We start from the raw sequence: 21,917 nt of genomic DNA on the forward strand, positions 1-21,917 counted from the left end.
AAGAGTATTAACAATCGTGTAGCAGAATTGAACAATAATATCAACCACATGACCTGAGAACACTCCTCTCAACAACAGCAGTGTAAACATTTTTCTTAAGTACACATGAAATATTTACTAAGATAGACCACTTTCTTGGCCATAAAACAAATATCAATAAATTTAAAAGAATTCAAGTCATATGGCATATGTCCTCTGACCACAACCATATTGAATAAGAAAAAAAAATCTCTGGGATCCCTGGGTGGCGCAGTGGTTTGGCGCCTGCCTTTGGCCCAGGGCGCGATCCTGGAGACCTGGGATCGAATCCCACGTCGGGCTCCAGGTGAATGGAGCCTGCTTCTCCCTCTGCCTGTGTCTCTGCCTCTCTCTCTCTCTCTGTGTGACTATCACAAATAAATAAAAAATTAAAAAAAAAAAAAGAAAAGAAAAAATCTCTGGAAAATCCTCAATATTTGGAAAGTATATATCACAGCAATAAATAAACCCTCAGTCAAAGAAGAAATCAAATGAGAAACTAAAAGTATTTTGAGCTAAATGAAAAGAAACAAGAGTACTATAATTTGTGGAATCCTCTCAATGCAGTGCTTCTTGTAAAATGTATATTACTGTATATCAATATTAGGGGAAAATTATTAAGATAGAGCACATCCTATGCCTTAAAACAAATATATATCCACATTTATCCAGCATTAATAATGCTACTACTTGATTTGAAAACCTATTTTCATGGTACATTTTGAATTACAATTTCTCATCTGCTTTTTTCCTCTATGCCAACCCCCTTAGACTATACAACACCTGAGGGCTTAGACTTTTCATAACATCAATGTGTCATTTGAAACACTTACCACAACACTTTGCTTTTCCCAAATGCTGGTACAGTTAGTTTGATTCTTGGGGATAGTATGGTATGTTGCAACTGGAGGAAGTTTTCATTAAGTCATTCAAGAAACAAGCTTATTAAGTGCCTCTGATGTTCTAGTAACTATGAAGGGGAAGACAGAAGGGTTTCAAGTAGGGACGTAGAAATGCTTGTTGAATTGCTAAGAACAAAGCACTCTATCTGGCTTTTGGCAGGAAACGTAAAAAAAAAACAAAACCAACACACCCTTATTTTCTTCTTATAAGAGACACAGATAGCAGATACAGAGGTACAAAGGTACAGAGCTTTCAGATAGCAAATTTTTATTTCCTTGTAGATTTATTCTTGGGGTTTTTAAACTTTATTGAATGTGACTCACAGGGGAAAAAATATAATCTACTTCACCACCTAGAAAAACAAACACACTGTTGAAGTTACATTGTAATTTGTATGTTATTCTACTCTATTCATTCCATTTTACTATATTTTATTTTAAAATAGTGGTGGTAACAAAATAAATTTCACAACCCACTGAAGGGTCACAATATATAATTTGAAAACTTGTACCATCTGAGGATTAATGTTTAATTTTGGCAAGCAGAAGTGTGAGTGTGTGTCTATGTGTGTTTCTCAGGAACAACCCTGAAAAGAAAGTGGGATGTCTTCAACTCACACTGATCAGAACACCGCAAAGAGTTGACTCAAAGTGCCCACACTTAAGCTGGGCCCTCACAATTTAGATGGCCAGAGCCTCTCCTCCAGACTTCCCATAAGAGATTGTGGAGAGGATTTGCTGCCCCAAAATGAAATGAAGAAAAGCAAATCAGTCTTTGAAAAGAAATAGAAGCCTAAGGGAAGAGGAATCAGATCAGACACTAGGTGAGCTCACCATCAGAGCCTCGCCTTAAGGATTTCTCATTTTCCTTCTCCTCTTTGAAGAAACTCTTCTCTATCTTACAAGCTTTTTACCTTCTCCCCCTTCTCGGTAATTCCCTTTAAAGATTTTCTTTTCTCCATCCTTTTCGAACACAAATTCATGTACATCTGTATAGCCAAGGGTGGGAGTTTTAGGGAGAACAAAGGATGCAGACAATAAAAGGGAACCTTGACCTGTCTCAATTCCACTTCTTGGTTAATCCTAGGGGACAGGCAGTAGCAATCAGAAGTTACCAACAGGGAACAGCAGGCCAGTGAGTGGGTAGTTCAGGGAGGACCTCTGAATGCTAAAAAGCAAACAAATGGGCAATGAAAGAAAGAAGTAAGACTAATGAGAAGTAAGTGCTTCCGTTTTATGCTAGAATTGCAGGTACGCAAGATAGGAAGGCTGACACTTGTATATGAGGTTGAGAATTGGTCTTAAAAAGAAATCTAGGATATTGCAACAAAACAGTGATTCAGTCCAAAGAAAAGAGACAAGAAAATTTGACTTATTGGGCATGTGGGATGCTCCTGTTAAAATGAAGATTGCATCAGACAAAATTAAATAGGTAAGGAAGGCATGTCTAGTGCTGTTGGAATAGGTAAGAGAAGCCTGAGCTCAGAATGAGCTTAGTGCTGTTGGAGGGAAAAAAAAAAAAAAAAAAAGGAGGAGGATTCTTAAGGTCTGGGTGAGTTAGTGAGAAAGCAACACAAGAGATCAGAGGAAAATCATAGGCATGCTATGTTAGCTCATTGGCTTTATCTGAAGGAAATATAAACTTCTCATATCTTTATGACAGAAATAGCTTTTGCAACTTAGAGCAAAGTGTCCACAAGAAGTTAGGTTCTGCCCTTTCAGGGAAACTAGGAGAGAATCTGCAGTCTTTCGTGATGGCTGCATTTCAAAGGGATCCTTCCTGGGTCCTCAAGAAAGACCTTTCTGGGTTGTAAAACTGGCCAGGGGCTTCCAAAAAGAATTACATCTCGAGGCACCAGAGAAAGAATTTATAACGATAAGATTTCTAAAGTAAATGATCAGTTAGAAGCCTGTCTAAATGTTTGTCAGGTGAGAGGAATGTGACGGTTATTGAGGCCAAAAGAACAGGTCAGGAATTCTGTTACCCAAATCAATGCTCAAGACCAGAGCAGGAGATTATGTGAGTCTGGCTAATGCTGTCCTATGGCTTCCAAAAAATCCTTGAGAAGAAAAAGGCTTTATCCTATAGCCTGGACCGACATTTGTGTGGTGGCTATTCTGTGAGGGAAGGACAGCTATTGGGACGTACAGGAAAGCAGCTCAGTGCTCTGGTAGTAAGATAATTGGTTAACAGAATGGGCTAGACAAGAAAGCTCTGTAATTTGAGCAGTGGAGCTAAAACTTTCCTTTCTGCAGAGAACAGTGGAGCTGTATGTTAAATCCTGTAGAAGATTTTGGTATCCTTGAAAGGTGATAAGCACCTGCTTTGGATTGTACAGTAAGGTGTGGGTTTTTGAAAATGAAAAGAAAGATGGAGGCGGAAAGTTCAGGTAACAGGAGGAAACTCAACCATGACCACAAATCAAATCATTTCATAGCTAGGAAGAGGAGACTGCCACCCAGGAAAAAGCTCCACGTTATAGCTTTTAGAATTAAGCCCTGGGTATAATAGATGATGAGGAAGTCATAGACTAAGGATTCTCTGAGAGAGATGTGATTCCTTAATCTTATATATTCTCCTCACCCAATATTATTCAACTGGAATTTGTGGGAGTTTGGAAAAGCTATAGATATTTTAGCCTCATTCCTTTCCTTTGATGTTTTACTTTTTCTTCTGTAATGTTTTTTATGCAATGGAGTCCCTCTCTCTCTCTGAACTGGATGACAGATGATTCACTTAGTAAGGTGGCATTGTATTTTCAAAATGCTCCACATTAGATTATAAGCATGGAGTCCACAGATTGGGTGAAAAACACCTCTTTCATATTCTAGGTTAGTCAGGTCCTTTCTGGAATTTTCCAGTCAGTTTGTTTTTAAGCACATTTATTAAAGTTAATAAGAAATAAATTAACCGAAGTAAATAAAAATTTATTTATTCTAGCAATGCTAATAATAATGAAAACTGGAATCAATCTAATTGAGCAACAATGGGAGAATATTAATATATAAAAACCCATATATGTGACAGCATATGGCACCAGGCACCTAAATTCATATACTGTATGACTACACTTAAAAATCAAGAAAATGTCACAGTACATTTCTAAGTGGAAAAGGCAGAAAACAATATACAGTACTACAAAATTTTGATTTTTTAAAAATGGAACCATAATATCCAATACATGTTTAACAGTTATCTCTGGGTTTTGAGATTTCACGTCTTTTTATTTCTTTTTTTTAATTCCCATTTTTCCAGTTTTCTCAAGTTCACTTATTTCCTTGGTATAAGAACAACTATTCTTTACAGGAAGGAAGATGGAGGCAGGAAGTTCAGACAGCAAGAGGAAACTCAGCCATGACCACAAATCTTCCAGGTTACAAAGTTGCAAAGGCTCTGGATCAATTCAAGAGAAAGGCTGGACCAAATGCAAATGGCGTCCAGAGCCCTCATGCATCACCAGCCTCCTTTCTTATGCAGCTATTTCTGTATTTTTCACGCTGGTCACAGGTATCATTCTTATTGTGGAACATACTCTGCTTTTTCTGCTATGCTCTTTCCTCATGCCATTGCCTGTTTGGATTGCCTGTCAAGGGCTGCCCTGTCCAGTGTCCAGTGATCCATTCCTACCCCCAAGGCTTCTAGGCAGCTCTGTGCTTCCTTTCCCAATGACTCCTGCTGAGGTTTGACTCTGATTTACCCTGAATATTGGGCCTCCGGGGCCTGCTCCTCCCAGCACACAATGCCTCAGTGCTTTCTCTCTCCTACATACCTACCCTACCCACTCCTGAAGCCCTCCTACCTGCTTCTCAAAAGAGGCACGAGCCACAAAAGAACATGTTACATCTCTCTTCCTTTTCTCTTCTTTCTGAGGTGGGTCAAAGGGGATATATGTGCAGGGAAGCAGGCATCTGGCATCCTGCTGTAGTACAGCTAGATTGTCCACTATTGCTGCTCCGTTCCTGCAGGAATCCAGGAATGATGTCAGGAAGAGATGTGTATGCTTAGCAAAAACATGTCCTAGATTGTCCCAGGAGCATGCAGGATAGCTCCAGAGCCTGTGCCAAGAACCTCCAACCACCTTGGGAAGTAGAATACCCTGGAGACTTTACTGTGTCTCAGATATCACAGATCACACCATAGTCTCTGGGAAAGAGTTTATGTCAGATGCCTATTTATATATGCTACAGCGCAGCGATGAAGTCCACCAGAGCACATAGGGAGGACCAGGTCACTTTTGTAGGATTAGGAAATAGGGGAGTTCAAGGTGGTCCCTTGGTCAGGCCTAGAACTGTCCTATACCATTCTCTAGGATTGGAAAGTCTGCTACAAGGGAAGGCGATCCCACAGGACAACTTGCTCACTGACTTCTCCCTTGCTGGATGTCTAGATGAAAATAACTTTGGGGCCCCCATGAGATGGAACAGCATTTCTCCCTATGTACTCTGTCAGAGTGCTCCAAAAAAGATAAGCATTCCATGTCAGAAGATTCTCAGCACAACCACTTATGCCTAAAATATTATCTTTGTCCTACTGCAAAGGGGTAGTCTCTGCTTCATGAGCTAGTACAGACCTGCTTCCTCTGTTGAGAAAGTCTTACTATCTAGAAGCCTCTAATGGCCTTATCATTTTCTTCGTATCTCCTCAAAGGAGAAAATTGGGGTGAATCTTCAGGTAAGGGGTCACCTTTTCAAGACACTTAAAACACCTCCACACTAAAATAATATAATTCTGTCCAAAGAGTAACCTCTGATTTACTTCTGTCTTCTAAGTAGTCACAGATCTATCATTGAGTTCTATATTTTTATTTATGACTAACCAAGTTAAGCTTTTCTGAACATTTGTTCTTGGGGAAGGGTGAAATGATAGGCTTTCCAGGCGTGGTATACAGTGGCTACAGTGGGAAGGCTAAAGGTGGATATTCACTTCACAGATCATCTTTATATCTTGATTACTTTGCTCTAGTGATTGTTCTAGAGGGAAACATCCTGAGGCAATATCTCAAAGCATCATTCTAAGGATACACACACCAGGAGGAAAAATGGCCAAGTATCTTCCAGTATTCTGCTCACTTTTGTTCTTCATCTTGATACATTGGGCATTATCTTCTGGTGAGTAATTTGACTGGTTTTGGGAGTTATGTATGGCTGATTTGTAAGATTGATATTGTAATCCAAAAGAATGCTTTAGAATTATTTTCTATTTATTTATGTAAGAGTATCATTTTACTATATGTATCTGTATCTATAGAGAGAAAGCCAATGGAGTGTGGTCCCAAGAAAAGACTCTGAGCTAAGTGTAAGGGCCTTTGTTTCCCATCTGTTAGTACAGATTATAAAACTTAACTCATGGGGACCAGAGGGCTTGGGGGCTTCAGTGAGGTATGATGTTAAAGTGATTGGTAATATGTCCACAGCACATCTCAAAGACTCAAAACTTTTAAAAATACTTTGCCATGAATTTGAATTGGTGTTACCTTTTTTGTCCTCTTTTAGAGAAGAGTCCTATAGGGAGTTTTAAAGATACCTAGCCTTAAGAACTGAAGAGCTTGAATTTTCACGTATTACCAGAAATTCCTGGGCATTAGCAAGAGTCTTTTCCCTCTGTAAAATACAGAGATTGGGCTAATGATCTCTTTAAAGTTCCAGCATTTCTTAATCTTTTTTTTACATTTTGACTACTGGTCCTGAATCCTCTCAAGCCCAAGCTAGCTACTATTAATCAAAAACGTATTTGGTATACTGGACTGGCAACATTTATGAGAGCAGTGATTGCTTACTGATTACCAATCAGGAGTAGAAGAGTTATTCCACATTTTTGCGGGGGAGGAAATGAATGCATGTATAGATAAAACCATGTTTTCATATTGCAAGCTTCCTTGGTAATAAATTAGAATTCTTTAATTCTGCCAACAGATCAAGCTAGGATTCACCAGATATTATACTCTGCAACTATTTTCAATTATGTCTTAGTTTCAGGCCGTCGAAACTGGTGGCCACCACATGGAACTGTTAAGGTACTCTTCCACTCTATTTCTCAGGATTGACAGTCTAATCTGAGTTTTCTTTAGAATTACTGTGTTATAACCTTATTTCAGGAATGGCATCTGGGGCATTCTACAGAGTCCACTCACATGAACGGGCAGGTACACTGCAGGTACAAGAGCCCCGAGTAGAGTGTCCAAACTGAGAACCACACCAAGATTTGATCATTTGACAACCAGAGAACCCTCCCTACTGCCTAGGATATATTTTTGAGCACCAACAATTGCCAGGAGAACAGAGGAAGTGGGGGGATTAATTAGGTGACAGATATACAAGAGGTAGATGATGGGGCCTGGCCATGCTGGTGGTGTTGCATATGGAAAGAAAGAGAAGAGTTTCTAAGCTCAAATATGATCCCCTCTTTCTCTACACATTCAGCCAAAACTCCCTCCCAGCTTGTATCAGAGGCATGTTATCAATCTGTCTCAGATACTCATAGAGCCCCCAGAACTCCTCAAGTTCCAGCAAGCCTGAGTCACTGCTGCAAGCTGCCATTGACACCAGCATCATGAGCCGACAGGGGTTCCCGTCCCCGATGAGACATGTCTCTTTGTTTTTCGTTTTCTCTACAAAGTCAAGGCATTATGCTAACTGCTTTCACATTTCACAACTTTGAGAAAAGAATTGACTTGGGGATTTTGAAAATGGATAAAACATGGTAAGTATTTTAAATCAAAGCATATGGATTTCAGAGAAGCCCCTTTTCCAATTATGGGCTTTCAGGGCTTTTTGCCCAGTTGGCACAGAAAATCCCTAAGACTATTCCCATGTCTAATATTCTGGAAATAAAGGAGATTGAGAAAGAAGCTATATTCCCCAATATATGCTGTTTATCCACTCTTCTTTCTCCCACCATAGGGTAGCAGCCCTCTGTGCCCAGTTACTTTCAGGAAGTCCTCACAATAAGGGCATCGTGGTTGTCAGTTGGAAGAACATCAATTGTTCTTCCTCCACTGGTTTGTGGAGGGGCAGCTGTAAGAGCTTTGTGTGATAGTGATAGGATCCTGACTGTGTTTAGATTTTCCTAATCAAGTCCAGCGGTTATCTACCTGTCTGTGAGGGCAATTGTAACCATTATTATTTTTTTCAACTGAATTTCAGGTGAAATGTCCATATAAGAAAGTAGACTTGAGTTGGTTCACTGGAACAGCGAACCCCTGCCCTGATTTATATCAACCCATCTGTGGCACTAATTTTGTAACCTATGAAAACCCCTGCATCTTCTGTATTGAGAGCATGTGAGTACTGTTTGGGGGAGAAAGAAGAGAACAAAGACAAGCTTAGTCCACAGCAGTTACTATGTAGCTCTTCTACCAAGTGCATCAGCCTCAAAGCCAGGAATTTGTTTTAGTTTGTACAGATGCTAATCAGTCTCCACTCAGAGAAGCATGTGGTAATAATAGAAAGCCCGCTGCGGTGGAAAGCAGACTCCCTGTTCTCTGTGCTGTTTCAGGTCCTTCTGGCTTGCCTTCTCCCAGATACCTTCAATCTCTTATGTGCCTGAAACTGAGCTAGGATGAGGTGACTGCAGGTTTGGATCCTTTTGCTAAGAATCGGTGTTTAGGTTTTTGGACATATAGGACATGATTACCAGTGATTAGACACTGAGATCTCACAAAACTATGGCTTCAGATTGATCTCTGTGTAAGCCAGTACAGCTCACAGGGAGTAAAATTCTCCTCTTGGCATCAGACTGGAGCCCTCAACCCAACAATCATTTTGTAATTTTGTAAAAGGAGCAATGACAGGAATGTGTAAACCCCACATCATCCCCAGTCATGAGGAATTGGGCCAAAGCATGAGAGTGTTAACAGAATAAGATGAGGATTGATGGGTCTTATAGATTACACTCTCAGACCTGATTGAAAAATTTATTTTCAAAGAGATTGTAGCATAGGTCACAATATCTTCCATAGCATCTTAGAATCATTGAAGGGTAACCGGGCAGGAAATCCAATAGCCTGGCTTTTATTTGTCGTCCCTTTCCTTCATGCTCTGGTTCTTAGTTTCCTTAAATATAAAACAAGGATGATAGATAAAATAATTTTAAAGAGTTTTTGTAGTTCTGACATTTTATTCATGAAATGTTGATTCTGATTCTTTCCTTTAGGAAGTCTCATGGGAAAATTAGGTTTCAAAATGATGGAAAATGCTGAGTGGACTTGGATGCCAGAGAGTATTTTTTTCTTTCCATCATGACAATCCTTCTCTTGCAATTCATCCCTCCTAACATGTGATAGTGACAGAGACCTGCCCCTGCTGAACTTGTATCAGATAACTGAAGGTTCCTTAGACCTCTTCCCTCCCTAATAAACAAACTTTTCTGAAAGCCTGATTTATCCTTGGTCCAAGAATCTGTGTCTCAATTCTCAAAAGTAGAACAAAATGAACATTTGAGCCAAAAGTCAAAGACTAATATTGGGATTCATCAGCCTCTTGATACTGGGAACAGTGTAGTAATCTATGGTACAAATGCTCCAAGTTGTTTTCCAAGGAACACAAGAGAAATTTCTTCTATATTCCTATGGCATTTCTTAAAAAACAGTTATTAGGAACTAAGGAGCATCATGCTCTTCCCAGCCATTTGTGTCGCCCACTTACTGCAAACCTCTCTGTTGAACAACCTCACTTTTAGACTCAGCATTCAGACAGAGGCATTTACACACCTCTGGCACTTACACACACCCAACCCACAAGCCCCACTCTTCTCCATAGGAGGCCTATGTCAGTAGTGTCCATGAATATCCCACTGCTTTTTTTTTTATTCTCTTGACACATTTTAACCTCTGAAATCTATCAGGACATTCTTCTTCTTCCTTGTTTTATATTTAAAATTATTTTATCTATCATCCTTGTTTTATATATATATATATATTTTCCTATATTCCTATGCATTCCTAATATGGAATAATATACACGCTAATATACTCTAATATGCTCTCTCCCTTCAGCCAGCTTGCTCTCTGCTAGCTTGGGAAGAGCATCTCTTCTGCCTCTGAATATTCTTGTGAAACTATGGTCAGAGTTTTCATCTGTTCCATTAGTTCTTTGACCTTAACTACTAAGCAGACACATGGCTCCAGTAAAAAAGGGAAAAATAATATTGGTCTATCATCTTTAGAATATGAAAAGCAAATTGCCCTGAGGAAATGAAATATTCTCTATCTTTATAGCAGGTCTCTTTCCACTATTCTGAGTCCTGGGCCACGCAGGAACACACAGGACTCCAAGGAGGATTGTTTTCTAACACTTTGCCTTGAGTTCATGTTTCCGAATTTTTTCTTCTGTAATGATTAAACTGCCATGAATGTTATACAGGAGATTTTTTTCATCTCAAACATTTTAATTTTTGTCTCTACAAGCTTGATTTATCTTTCATGTTTCTAACTTTCTTGACATCCAGAATATAGTTTTAATAAAAAGTTAGAAACATGAAAGATAAATCATTTTATTTATCGTCATTTTATCATGAAAGATTTATCATTTTATTTAGATTTTCCTCTGATACTATATTCTGAAGTCTGGAGTACTTTTGTCAATGTATTCAGTAGTTGTTATTCTACTTTTTAAAAGAATTCTTGGAGCATCTGGATGGCTCAGTCAGTTAAGTGTCTGACTCTTGATTTTGTTCAGGTCATGATCTCAGGACCTGAGATCCACATAGGGCTCCACATGCAGTGGGGAATCTGCTAGAAAATTTTCTCACTCTTTCTGCCTCTCCTCTCCATCTGCTCCTCCCTCTCCTTGCACTCATGTGTATGCACATACTCTCTCTAAAATAACTCAATCAATATTTTAAAAAGATTTCCAAAAGATAAGACTTGCATTCTGTAATAATACAAAAATTTGTAGTGGATAATAAAGCATTTACTTAAAGGTGCCATTCACAACAGTAAAAAGGACTTTAATAATAGTATTTTTCTGTCATTTGACAGTAGACATTTCCAAAGAAAGAAAGGAGGGCAGCATGTTTATCTAAGTGTAAGACTTCCCTCCTTTCAGTGCATCCTCTAAGAGCTGACCTTGGCTGCATATATCCTCTCACTGCCAACATAAAAGAACTTTTGCCCCTAGAATTCCTCACTCTGGCAGCCACTGCCTGTGCTCGCTCTCTTATTCTGTCTAGCAGCTGTTTTGAATTTTGAACTCCCTCTGTCACAATCCCTTTATTCTATATGATCTAATTGTTGATCTGTCCTAAGCTTCTGTCATTGCCAACTTCTCTTTCCCCATCTTTCTCTGCTTCATAATCCCACTTACATCTATAATTGCTCTATTGTCTGCATACTTATAACTCAAGTGTTCACACAATGAGACTGTACCCATAGACTTAGTATCAGATACTACACATCTTAATCTCATGGGCTTCTAGAATCTTTAATGATATAGCTAATATAAGTCCTATTTTTCTTTCTAAATGGACTTCTCCATGCGTTTTGATTTAATGAAAGTCAATGTCTCTCTTTTCTCACTCAAACTCAATTTCAATATGCAATTTTTTATATAATTTCTCATTTCATCCTAGATATAAATTAGACCCATGAATATTTATTTAATGCAAGTCTTCATCATGTTTTGGTGGGTTATTTTTATATTCTTCTTAACTATTACTTCCATTCTAGTCTCTCAACCATAATCCTGCCTCTATTCTATAATCATTTATAAACACGACAATTCTATAAATCATTTTTAAACATGACCTGTTTAAAAACCATTATCTTTTGTGTGTTATATACAAACATATATCCTAGCATGACTTGTAAGACAATTACTTCATCTGCCGCAGGCACAGCCTAAAAGGCCTGACCTCATTCATGAACTCTTGTAGGACTTGTAACATACTCTACTTTCCCAGAAGGTGGCAGTAAAATACTGCCGGTTAAACCAATAACGTAGCCTTTTTGGCCCGCTCATCGCATAGCAACAATGTGATTTGGGCAAGTTGCTAACGCTCCAGGAGCTACAGATTTCTCATCATTTCAAATGATGAAAATAACAGCACACTGCTGATTTTGAGGAGAAGTGACGTTCCGGATAAGTTTAAATAGGGATGTCCAGGTGAGTAGCAAATGCAAACAAAGCCTTATGAAGGAGCAAGAGAGCTCTCCTTCACTCCTTACATAGGAATTCCTGTTTCTGAATCTATTTAAGGGAAACGGTTTGGGGTGAAGAGAGATTTCAGCAATTCCTGATGTTATTTATCTATTTTCTTCCCCAAGACGGTGAAATCTCCTAACATAGTGCATGCGGAGCTCTTATTCAGGTCTCATATTGGATAAGAGAGTTGGTAAATGTTTCTACCTTACAGACTAAATATTACTCATATAATTCTGCAGAGTTCATTTTTTCCTGACCCAAAGAAAGCTAATCAACTCAAAGAGACAGACTTGACTAAAAATTGATCATCCATCATTATACACTCTAGCTCTACCTATGTTGTTGCAAATGGCAAGATTTCATTCTTTCTGATGGCTGATACATATTTTGTATATATACACAAATTAGGAATTACTTGAGAGTTCTGGTATGTGTAGGCAGCCAAAGAGGTTCATTGAAATACCATGCAAACCACAAGACCAACTTACACCATGGTTCACTTTCCTTAATTTAAGTGTTAAATTTGTATTTTAAAATGATTTTGCTTTGAAATAGTAATATATACTCTTCAAGAAGAATTCAGAAATACAGAAGAGGAAATTTTAATTTAAAAAAGTAAAACCAAACAAAACATTACAGCCAATATGTACTGTCTTGAATTTTAGATGCAAATCTTTCCAACACTTCCTCTTTCTCTCTTAATGACTAAATATGTAGGTTAAGAGTGTGATAGAACTGGGGCACCTGGATGGCTCAGTTGGTTAAGCAGCTCCCTTAGGCTCAGGTTGGGATCCCAGGGTCCTGGGAGACAGCTCCACATTCAGCCTGCATCAGGCTGTCTGCTTCTCCCTCTCTTCTGCCTGCCAATTCTGCCTATTTGTGCTCTCTCTCTCTCTCTCTGTCAAATAAATAAAATCTTTTTTAAAAAAGTGTGATAGAACTAAAAACGGGATCATACTACACATGCTACTTTTGAATTGAGAAGTAATGAATAGGCAGGTCAATATGCCATAGAAAAAGAAATTCTATTCTAAATGTGTGCAATCCCCATTTAATCCCAAACTTCACACCACAGAAAAAAAGAATAGAGAAACAAAATAAGCCCTTAATATATAGATCAAACAGCAAGACAATAAACTTGCAAATAACAGTATGCAGATGATTAGGGGAAATTGATTCTATGTCAGATCAAAGAGAAGTACGGCTAGAACTGTACATTTTGAGTTTGAAATTAAAATAGGAAAACTGAAATGTATGCTAGTTTCTAAAATAGCCAAAAAATTTAGGAGAGCAACGTGTTATATGAAAGAAACAGGATGAAGACTGTTTGAAAGTAAATATAATCCAAGGAACCGATTTATTTTTTTCTTAAGCGCTTCACCTTAGCAAAAGAACAGGATTTATTATAACATTAGATCAAAAACTAGTGGTACAATGAGATGCCACCTCACACCAGTGAAAATGGGGAAAATTAACAAGACAGGAAACAACAAATGTTGGAGAGGATGTGGAGAAAGGGGAACCCTCTTGCACTGTTGGTGGGAATGTGAACTGGTGCAGCCACTCTGGAAAACTGTGTGGAGGTTCCTCAAAGAGTTAAAAAAAGATCTGCCCTATGACCCAGCAATTGCACTGCTGGGGATTTACCCCAAAGATACAGATGCAGTGAAACGCCGACACCTGCACCCCAATGTTTCTAGCAGCAATGTCCACAATAGCCAATCTGTGGAAGGAGCCTCAGTGTCCATTGAAAGATGAACAGATAAAGAAGATGTGGTCTCTCTGTACGATGGAATATTACTCAGCCATCAGAAACAACAAATACCTACCATTTGCTTTGACGTGGAGGGACCTGGAGGGTATTATGCTGAGTGAAGTAAGTTAATCGGAAAAGGACAAATATTATATGGTCTCATTCATTTGGAGAATATAAAAATTAGTGAAAGGAAATAAAGGGAAAGGAGAGAAAATGAGTGAAAATATCAGTGAGGGTAACAAAACATGAGACACACCTAACTCTGGAAATGAACAAGGGGTGGTGGAAGGGGAGGTGGGCAGGGGGTTGGGTGACTGGGTGATGGGCACTGAGGGGGGCACTTGGAGGGATGAGCACTGGGTGTTATGCTATATGTTGGCAAATTGAACTCCAATAAAAAATTTTTTAAAAACTAGTGGTAAACAACTGAAATGTAAAGGATAATGGAGATGATGCATAATTTATTAGTTTTTTGATAACTTCTTCCTTTATTTTGCACATGTTTTCCATTGGGCAGTTGTATTTTTCTTATCATCTGTAGGAGTTCTTCATGTATTTCTGTGAGCCACTTGTTGGATATGTATGTTGGAAATATTTTCTCTTTTACTTTACTAGTTTTACTAGTTTACTAATATTCTAAAATTTTGATTAATATTAATTTTAATATTACATAGCTTACCTTATTTTTATTTATGCTTCATGCTTTTTTTTTTACTATTACACTACTAGGATTTACCCAAAGAAAACAAAAACACTAATTCAAGGGGATACATGGACCCCTATGTTTATAGCAGCATAGTTTACAATAGCCAAACTGTGGAAGCTGCCTAAGTGTCCATCGATTGATCAATGGATAAAGAAAATATTGTACATATATTCAATGGAATGTTACTCAGCCATCAGAAAGAATGGAATCTTGCTGTTTGCAACAACATAGATGAGCTAGAGAGTATAATGCTAAGCAAAATAAGTCAGAAAAAGACAAATACCATATGATTTCACTTATATGTGGAGTTTAAGAAACAAAACAAGCAAAGGGTTAAAAAAGAGAGAGGAGGAGACAAATTAAGAAACTAACTCTTAACTGTGGAGAACAAACTGGTAACCATTACCAGAGGAGAGGGGTGTGGGGGATGGGTTAACAGTTGATGAGGATTAAGGAGGGTTTTTATTTCAATGAGCACCAGGTGATGTAAGGAATTGTTCAAGCTCTGTATTGTACACCTGAAACTAATATAACACTATATGTTAATTAATTAGAATTTAAAAATTTTAAAAATACATATTCTTCCAAATTAATGATGAATGAGAGCAAGTTGAAGAATGAATTTATCCTTAGTTATTACAAAAATTCTAGGTTATTTGGTGTTGTGATGGTTGGAAAGAGGTCCTTCCTGAGGACTATTAGAGCCCAAACTGTAATAAAATTCTGCTCCGAGTAGTTGTGGTTATGATAGGTAGGGCAATAATTCACAGGACAGAAGACAAAGAAGTCAAGTTAATTTCTTATGACTTTTTCTTTTTTTTTTTAGAGAAAGAAAGAGATCTTGCGAGCACGCGTGCGCACGCACACATACACACACAAATGGGGGTGGTGGTGGTGGTGGAAGGTTAGAGGGAGAGGGTGATGAGAGAATCTCAAGCAGGCTCCATGCTCAGCTCGCAGCTTGAAGGTGGGGATCCATCTCACAACCCCAGTTTCTATTTCATCAAAATAGAACTGAGGAAACCAATAGCTGTGATAAGTTCTATTTTGATGAAGTAGCTTCTGGAATATTACATATTTCATAATATATATCAGATTATATATATAGGAATATTACATATATTTGTATGTATATACACATAGGTATGAAACTTTATGAAAAACAGAACATTTGGAAATAGTATAGAAAAATTTGATCAAAATAATGAAAGTACTAGAAAATATTCCATTTTTAAAAGGCAAAACTGCAGGGGCACCTGGCTGGCTTGGTAGGTAGAGCATGTGACTTCTGATCTCTGGGTTGTAAGTTCCAGCCCCATGCTGTGTGTAGAGATTACTTTAAAAAACAAAGTCTTAAAAATTTTTTTAAATTAAAAATAAAATAAAAGGCAAAACTGCAGATAGTTAGCCTGTAGAGAAGAATATTTATATAGAGCATGAAATAAGTTTAGAAAAGAACGAAACAAAGAATGAAGAAAGGAGGAAGGAAAGGGGAAGAGAGGGAAAGAGCCTATGAAGGAACAGAAAGACACACTGTGATCTGTGTGGCTTCAAGGTGGAAATTAGGATAACTGAATCATCAGGAAGGCAGGTCTCAATTAAAATTAAGGAGGATTTGTCTAATTGTGTTATCTAACAGTGGAATGGGCTTCCCTGAAAAGGAGTCCAGTCCCTGTCTTAAGAATACTCAAGCAAAGGTTTAATGACTGCCCTTACAGAGTTTGCAGGAAAATTGTACCTAGGTGCAAGCTTTATAGAACTAAAATGTTTCTCAGCCCTTAGGAATTATATTGATCTTCTATAAGCATGCAACTGTGCCACTTGAGGCAAAACAGAGTTTGATCAGTGACCTGAAGAGAACAGATTCTGTAGGTATCCAATTCTTCCAATCCCAAAATAGCACCTAAGAGGCAGGCTCTCAAGGAGGAGCTGGGAGGGAGAAGGATCTCTTAGGGCCTGCTGCTAAACTGGGGTTGATATTGTCCTTTGGGTAGTATCCAGAGGAAGCAGAAATGTGTGAGTCACAGTCCAACTCCCAGAAGAAATAACTATAGGATGGAAGCTAGATCTGGGAAGTAAAAGAGGAGATTACAGTATTTTTGCTTGTAGCTATGGGGAGGAAAAGGAGGACCCGTGTGAGATAGGAAGCTTTTTCTCAGACTTCCTTCTCTTTCTGAATGTTTTTCCTGAGTCCCAAACTAAATCTGACCTGTTTATTGGACCTTTCATACTGCTAAATGTCTGTATTTCAGAAAATTAAACACATATCACGAGGATAATTTTACTAACCTCTTTTTCCATAACTAGACCATGAGCTTCAGGGGAGCAGGAGACATTGCATATCGGTGTTTATTGTTACATTTCCTATCCCCAGTCTAGTGCTTGGCATAATGTAGGTGCTTATTCAACAAATGAATAAAGAATTAGCCACCTGAGCTGTACCACACCATTGAAGTCATAAATGCTAATATGATGTTTGGTTCTAAAACATTTTCACAGTATTTTTTAAACTAAGATGGAGCAAAGCATTCTTAGATTGCCTTGTTTCATCTCCCATCATCACAATGGCAATTGCATAAAAACAGGAGTAGGAAGGAGGAACTTCCTCAGATTATCCGGTCCTTTGGTAGATGGAGAATTTCAGCTTTATATTTTGAAGATTTCAACTTTTCTCAAACTTGCTTGTAAGTAGATCGTGCCCTTACTAGAAGGATTCGGAAAATGACAGAAATAATTATCAAGGAATGATTGGAAAGTGGGAAAAGCAACTAAATATTTGGAATTGATTTAAAAGTTATAGAGTACTCATATATTCAGAATTTTCTGCACTGTGTGACATATTCACCATCTATATGATTACTATCGGATCTTTGAAATCAGATCTTTGCCAACTTCATGGTTTATGATTCCTCCTTCTTAGAAATATTACTAATGAAGAAGATGCCATCTTAGTGACTGAATAATGTTCAGATATAAAGACAAGGTAGAGGTATAAATCAAATAAAAGTCTGAGATTATCCCTCATCCATAATTCTATTAATCAAATAAGAAGACATGGAAAAGATGCAGATTCAGTAGCAATCAAGAGGAATTTAGTTTTTGATATAATATATCTTAGGAGCCACTAGGACTATCAAATAGAAGGTATTTATACATTGACATGACTAAACAGTTCTTCTTAATTTTTCTTTTTTTTGTTGAAATACCCGTGTGACCCAAAATAAGAATGGAATGTGTACATTGCTGTGGTCAGGGCCTTGCTCAATTTCCTTTTGCCAGTTTCTGGCATTGAGAGAGGGACTCAGAAGACTATTCTTAAGGAAAGATGAATATAATATCAAAGCAAGACTTTCATATGTGTGTGTAATAATAACTTAGCTCCAATGATTATACATTTACTCAACCTCCTCCTACATCAGCATTCCATGGGAAATTATGACTTGTTAGCATTGTGACTAAGTTTTAGGAGAGGAAAAGTCCTATATTGCAGGGTTGCATCCTAATGAGTCAAGCAGAAGTTTTGTGTCTTTTTTTCGGTGAAGCTCTGCAGAGTTCACACTTACAGAATAACTCCTGAGTAAGGGAGAGAATCATCATACCCTTCCTGGGAGCATCTATACATCTTCGTAACACATTTGTTAAGGGACTACATATTTTGTCTACCACATAAGAATTCTGCAAACTGATATTGTGTCAATGTAGTGCCCTTTGGGCTGATTCTAGGAAATACTAGATGCTTAGTATCTATCATCAAGCTATTTACAACCTTGATAGTCAGTTATTGCACATGGTTGTATCATAGGTAAAATAAGATAATACCTTACCTGTTGATGAGTATCTCACAGAATTTTGAGATTCAAAATGAGACAACTCAATGAATGAGACTTTTTAATTTAATTTTTTTTATCATGGTAAGTGTACTCTTTAATCCTCATCACCTATTTCACCCAACCCCCACCCACCTGCCCTCTGGTAACCATCAATCGTTTGTCTTTAGCTAAGAGTCTGTTTCTTGGTTTGTCTCTCTCTTTTTTGCTTTGCTCATTTGTTTTGTTTTTTAAATTCCACATATGAGTGAAACAAATGGTATTTGTTTTTCTCTGACTGACTTATTTTACTTAGCATTATACTCTCGGGCTCCATTCACGTTGTTGCAAATGGCAAAATTTCATTTTTTTATGGCTGAATAATATTCATTGTAACTATATACCACATCTTCCTTATCCATTCATCTATTGATGGACACTTGGGTTGCTTCTGTAGTTTGTAAATAATGCTATAATAAACATAGGGTTGCATGTATCCTTTTGAATTAGCGTTTTTGCAATTTGGGGGTAAATACCCAGTAGTATGATTATTGTATTATAGGGTAGTTCTATTTTTTAGTTTTTTTGAGGAAACTCCATACTGTTTTCCACAGTGGCTGTACCAGTCTGCATTTCTATCAACAATGCACAACCATTCCTTTTTCTCCACATCCTCACCAGCACTTATTTCCTGTGGTTTTGTGTGTGTGTGTATGTGTGTGCTTTTTTGACTGACATACATAAAGAAAGGTGAGTGCATAAGAATACTTTATTTTATAGAGAAATAGACAAAATTGCAGCAGTTCTACTTTTCTCACATTTTCACAAGTATCCTTGTGTTCTGAAATGTAGTCTTTGTCTCAGCTACAACTCCTATCTGAAATATTCAAACTCAGTTCATTTGTCTGTGACAACCAGAGCACCAAATCTGATTTTTTCAAAATGCACCAAATCTGATTTTTTCAAAATGCAAATAGTTAAGATGTTAGAAATAATTAAAAGAGGAATCATTGCAATAAATATAGAACTAGAATCTTTCCTTGTACAAAAAAAGGAAAACTGTTAAAAAGTCACATTACAAAAGCAATATAAAGATGTAATGAAAAATTAAAAATACAAAGTATGTCAAAACTATAACCATCAAATGGGGAAAAGGAAATAAAGTGGAGGTCATCAAGGTCAATGTTAAACAAAGCTGAAATCAAGTCGGAAAGCACTACGTGTGTCTCATTCAACATCCTCACTCTCAGGAACTTCCTCTTTGAGAAAATAGAAGCAATCCTGAAAGACCCACGCTAGCCTTTCACTACCATCAACCTGCAGATGGTGCCTCCCCCATGCCTGTGGTGAATATGTTTCCTGCTCCTGAAAATCTTCTCCTTTCCTGCTCCTGAAAATTCCACTTTCAAGTAATGAAGTAAAAAAACAAAATCAGTACAGAAAAAGCAACAAAATCAAAAGCTAGTTCTTTGAGAAGATTAATAAAACTGAGAAAATTCTAGTCCACCTGACTGAAAACAAAAAGAGATAGGACATGAATGACCAATATGAAGAATGATATCGATAATGTGTTATTGGAAATGGCAAGATTTCCTTCCTTTTTAGGACTGAATAATGTTCCATTATTGATTAATCCTTACTTCCGTGGACATATCAACAACATTTCATGCAATTAAACTCTTCTTCCTCTAGGAAGGACATTTTTCCCCCATCACACTTCCAAGATGCTCCATCTCAGCTTCTCTGATTTCCTTCCTCGAGTGGCAATGGCAGCTTCTCAGCCTTTGGACCCATTCTGGATTTTACCCATATTTATTCTCTTAGCGATCTCACCTACTAGCAGATTGTACCCCAATTTGTACTTCTTCCCCAAAATCCAGAGTCTTGTATCCCACAGCCCATTCAGCACTATTACTTGAATATCCAATCAAAATCTCAAAATTATCATGTCCCAAACCAAGCTCCTGACATTCTGTCCCTCCACAATTGTTTCTTCCTCATTGCTCACCAGCTCATAAAATGGTAACTCCAGTTTTTCCAGTCGTTAAGCCAAAAACCTTATAATCATCCTTGACTGCACTCTTTTTCTCACACCCAGCATCTGATCCGTCAGCAAAGTCTTTTGGCTCCATCTTCAAAATATACCCCAAAGCTAACCACTTTTCATCACCACCCTGTTAATTCCTCAGTGTAGCCACTGTCTTATTTCTTTTGAATTATTACAATAATCTTCTAATTACTATCCCTGCTTCCACTCTTTCACATGCATTCAACATTCAACATTACACATCAGCACAGTGCACTCAGCCAGAATCTTTTGGTCTAAATATAATTTTTACCGTGCCACTTCTTCATTATAGATCTCCACTAATTGGGCACAAGTTGCTAGTTTTTGATAAAGACCCACACTGCTACCTGGGAGTAATTCTCTGTTTTCAGTCCTGTCCTCTGGTCTCTTGGTTATTCATTCTGTGTTACCTTCTCACCCTTACCCATCAAAAACACACACCCCACAAAAAAAAGGCCTGTGTTTAAAGATGAGTAGTTTTCAGAGGCTGCCTCTTGCCCATTGATGTTTTATACCATATTACACAAAACATGACCTCTTCATTTCTTCCTGTCTCCTTCAGTCTGGGGTTGTTCAATGTCATCAAAAAGGTTTTGGGTTATTTTTTTTTTAGATTTATTTAATTTTCTGAGAGAAAAAGAGAGAGAGAGCACATGAGCAGAGGGAGGGGCAGAGAGAAGCAGGCTCCCAGCTGAGCAGGGAGCCCAAAATGGGGCTCAATGCCAGACCCTGGGATCATGACCTGAGTCAAAGGCAGATGCTTAATCAACTGAATCACCCAAGTGCCCCTTAATTTTTGGGGCTCTTTATGCATCATTTTGCCTAACACTTTATTGAACAAAAGGCACACTTCAAATCTATTCAACGTGCACGCCAACGAGGAACATCCCAAGACTAAGCATTCCAAGACAGCCAGGTACACATTGTGGTGACTTATATGACCTATCCTCAGAGCTTGCACAGCCTCACTTCTGGCATACTCTAGTGACTGACAAACTCCCAAACTTGCCCAGGCTGAAGGATACAGGCTATGGACCTTACTGCTTGATGGGAAGAATGTGAACAACTTTGAGACTGGGTTTTACCACTGCCACACCATGATGGATCAAGAGCAACCCCATATGCCTCCTCAGCCTGTAATTCTGGGGAAGAGGATCAGAAAGAGTCACAGTGAGAGTGTATTCTGATTTTTTTTTTAAGATTTTATTTATTTATAATTTGAGAGAGAGAGAGAGCATGGGCAGGGAGAGGGGCAGAGGGAGAGAGAGAGAATCTCAGGCAGATCCTGTGCTGAACACAGAGCCTGATGAGGGGCTGCATGTTCATGACCTCAGACAAAACCAAGAGTTGGATGCTTAACTGACTGAGCCACCCAGGAGCCCCCCGGTTTTTATTTTCTTATTTTAACATATGATAAGAAAGACTTGAGTTGAGAAAAGTATTTGGAGGCTTACTAGTAAAAATTAAAGGGCACAGAGAAAACACCCAGAAATGTGAGGCTTCCAAGGAAATTAAGAAGCTT

General features: G+C 38.1%; 1 protein-coding gene across 4 annotated transcripts; it reads left to right on the plus strand.

Moving 5' to 3' along the window:
• Nucleotides 1–1,505: 1,505 nt before the first annotated feature.
• Nucleotides 1,506–9,290, plus strand: SPINK14 (serine peptidase inhibitor Kazal type 14 (putative)). Of its 4 annotated transcripts, XM_072825103.1 has the most exons (7): nucleotides 1,506–1,744; nucleotides 4,228–4,428; nucleotides 5,884–6,029; nucleotides 6,834–6,934; nucleotides 8,064–8,200; nucleotides 8,416–8,493; nucleotides 9,073–9,290. In XM_072825103.1, the coding sequence occupies exons 2-6, from the start codon at nucleotides 4,346–4,348 to the stop codon at nucleotides 8,480–8,482; spliced, it is 534 nt and encodes a 177-aa protein (XP_072681204.1). In that variant the 5' UTR covers nucleotides 1,506–1,744; nucleotides 4,228–4,345; the 3' UTR covers nucleotides 8,483–8,493; nucleotides 9,073–9,290. The 4 variants fall into 4 exon arrangements, with proteins under 4 accessions (XP_072681204.1, XP_072681205.1, XP_072681206.1 ...); XM_072825104.1 differs by lacking the exon at nucleotides 8,416–8,493; XM_072825105.1 differs by lacking the exon at nucleotides 8,416–8,493 and having other exon boundaries at nucleotides 1,507–1,744; nucleotides 6,891–6,934.
• The last annotated feature ends 12,627 nt before the right edge of the window (nucleotides 9,291–21,917 follow it).

The sequence above is a fragment of the Canis lupus genome, chromosome 5 (assembly GCF_048164855.1).
Source record: "Canis lupus baileyi chromosome 5, mCanLup2.hap1, whole genome shotgun sequence".
NCBI lineage: Eukaryota > Metazoa > Chordata > Mammalia > Carnivora > Canidae > Canis > Canis lupus.

Excerpts from the sequence above, each read along its gene's own strand:
- SPINK14 (XM_072825103.1), top strand. The coding sequence starts at position 4,346 with ATGCAAATGGCGTCCAGAGCCCTCATGCATCACCAGCCTCCTTTCTTA. Across the intron at positions 4,429-5,883 it reads ATTTTTCACGCTGGTCACAG|TGATTGTTCTAGAGGGAAAC; the intron begins GTATCATTCTTA and ends ACTTTGCTCTAG. Across the intron at positions 6,030-6,833 it reads ACATTGGGCATTATCTTCTG|ATCAAGCTAGGATTCACCAG; the intron begins GTGAGTAATTTG and ends TTCTGCCAACAG.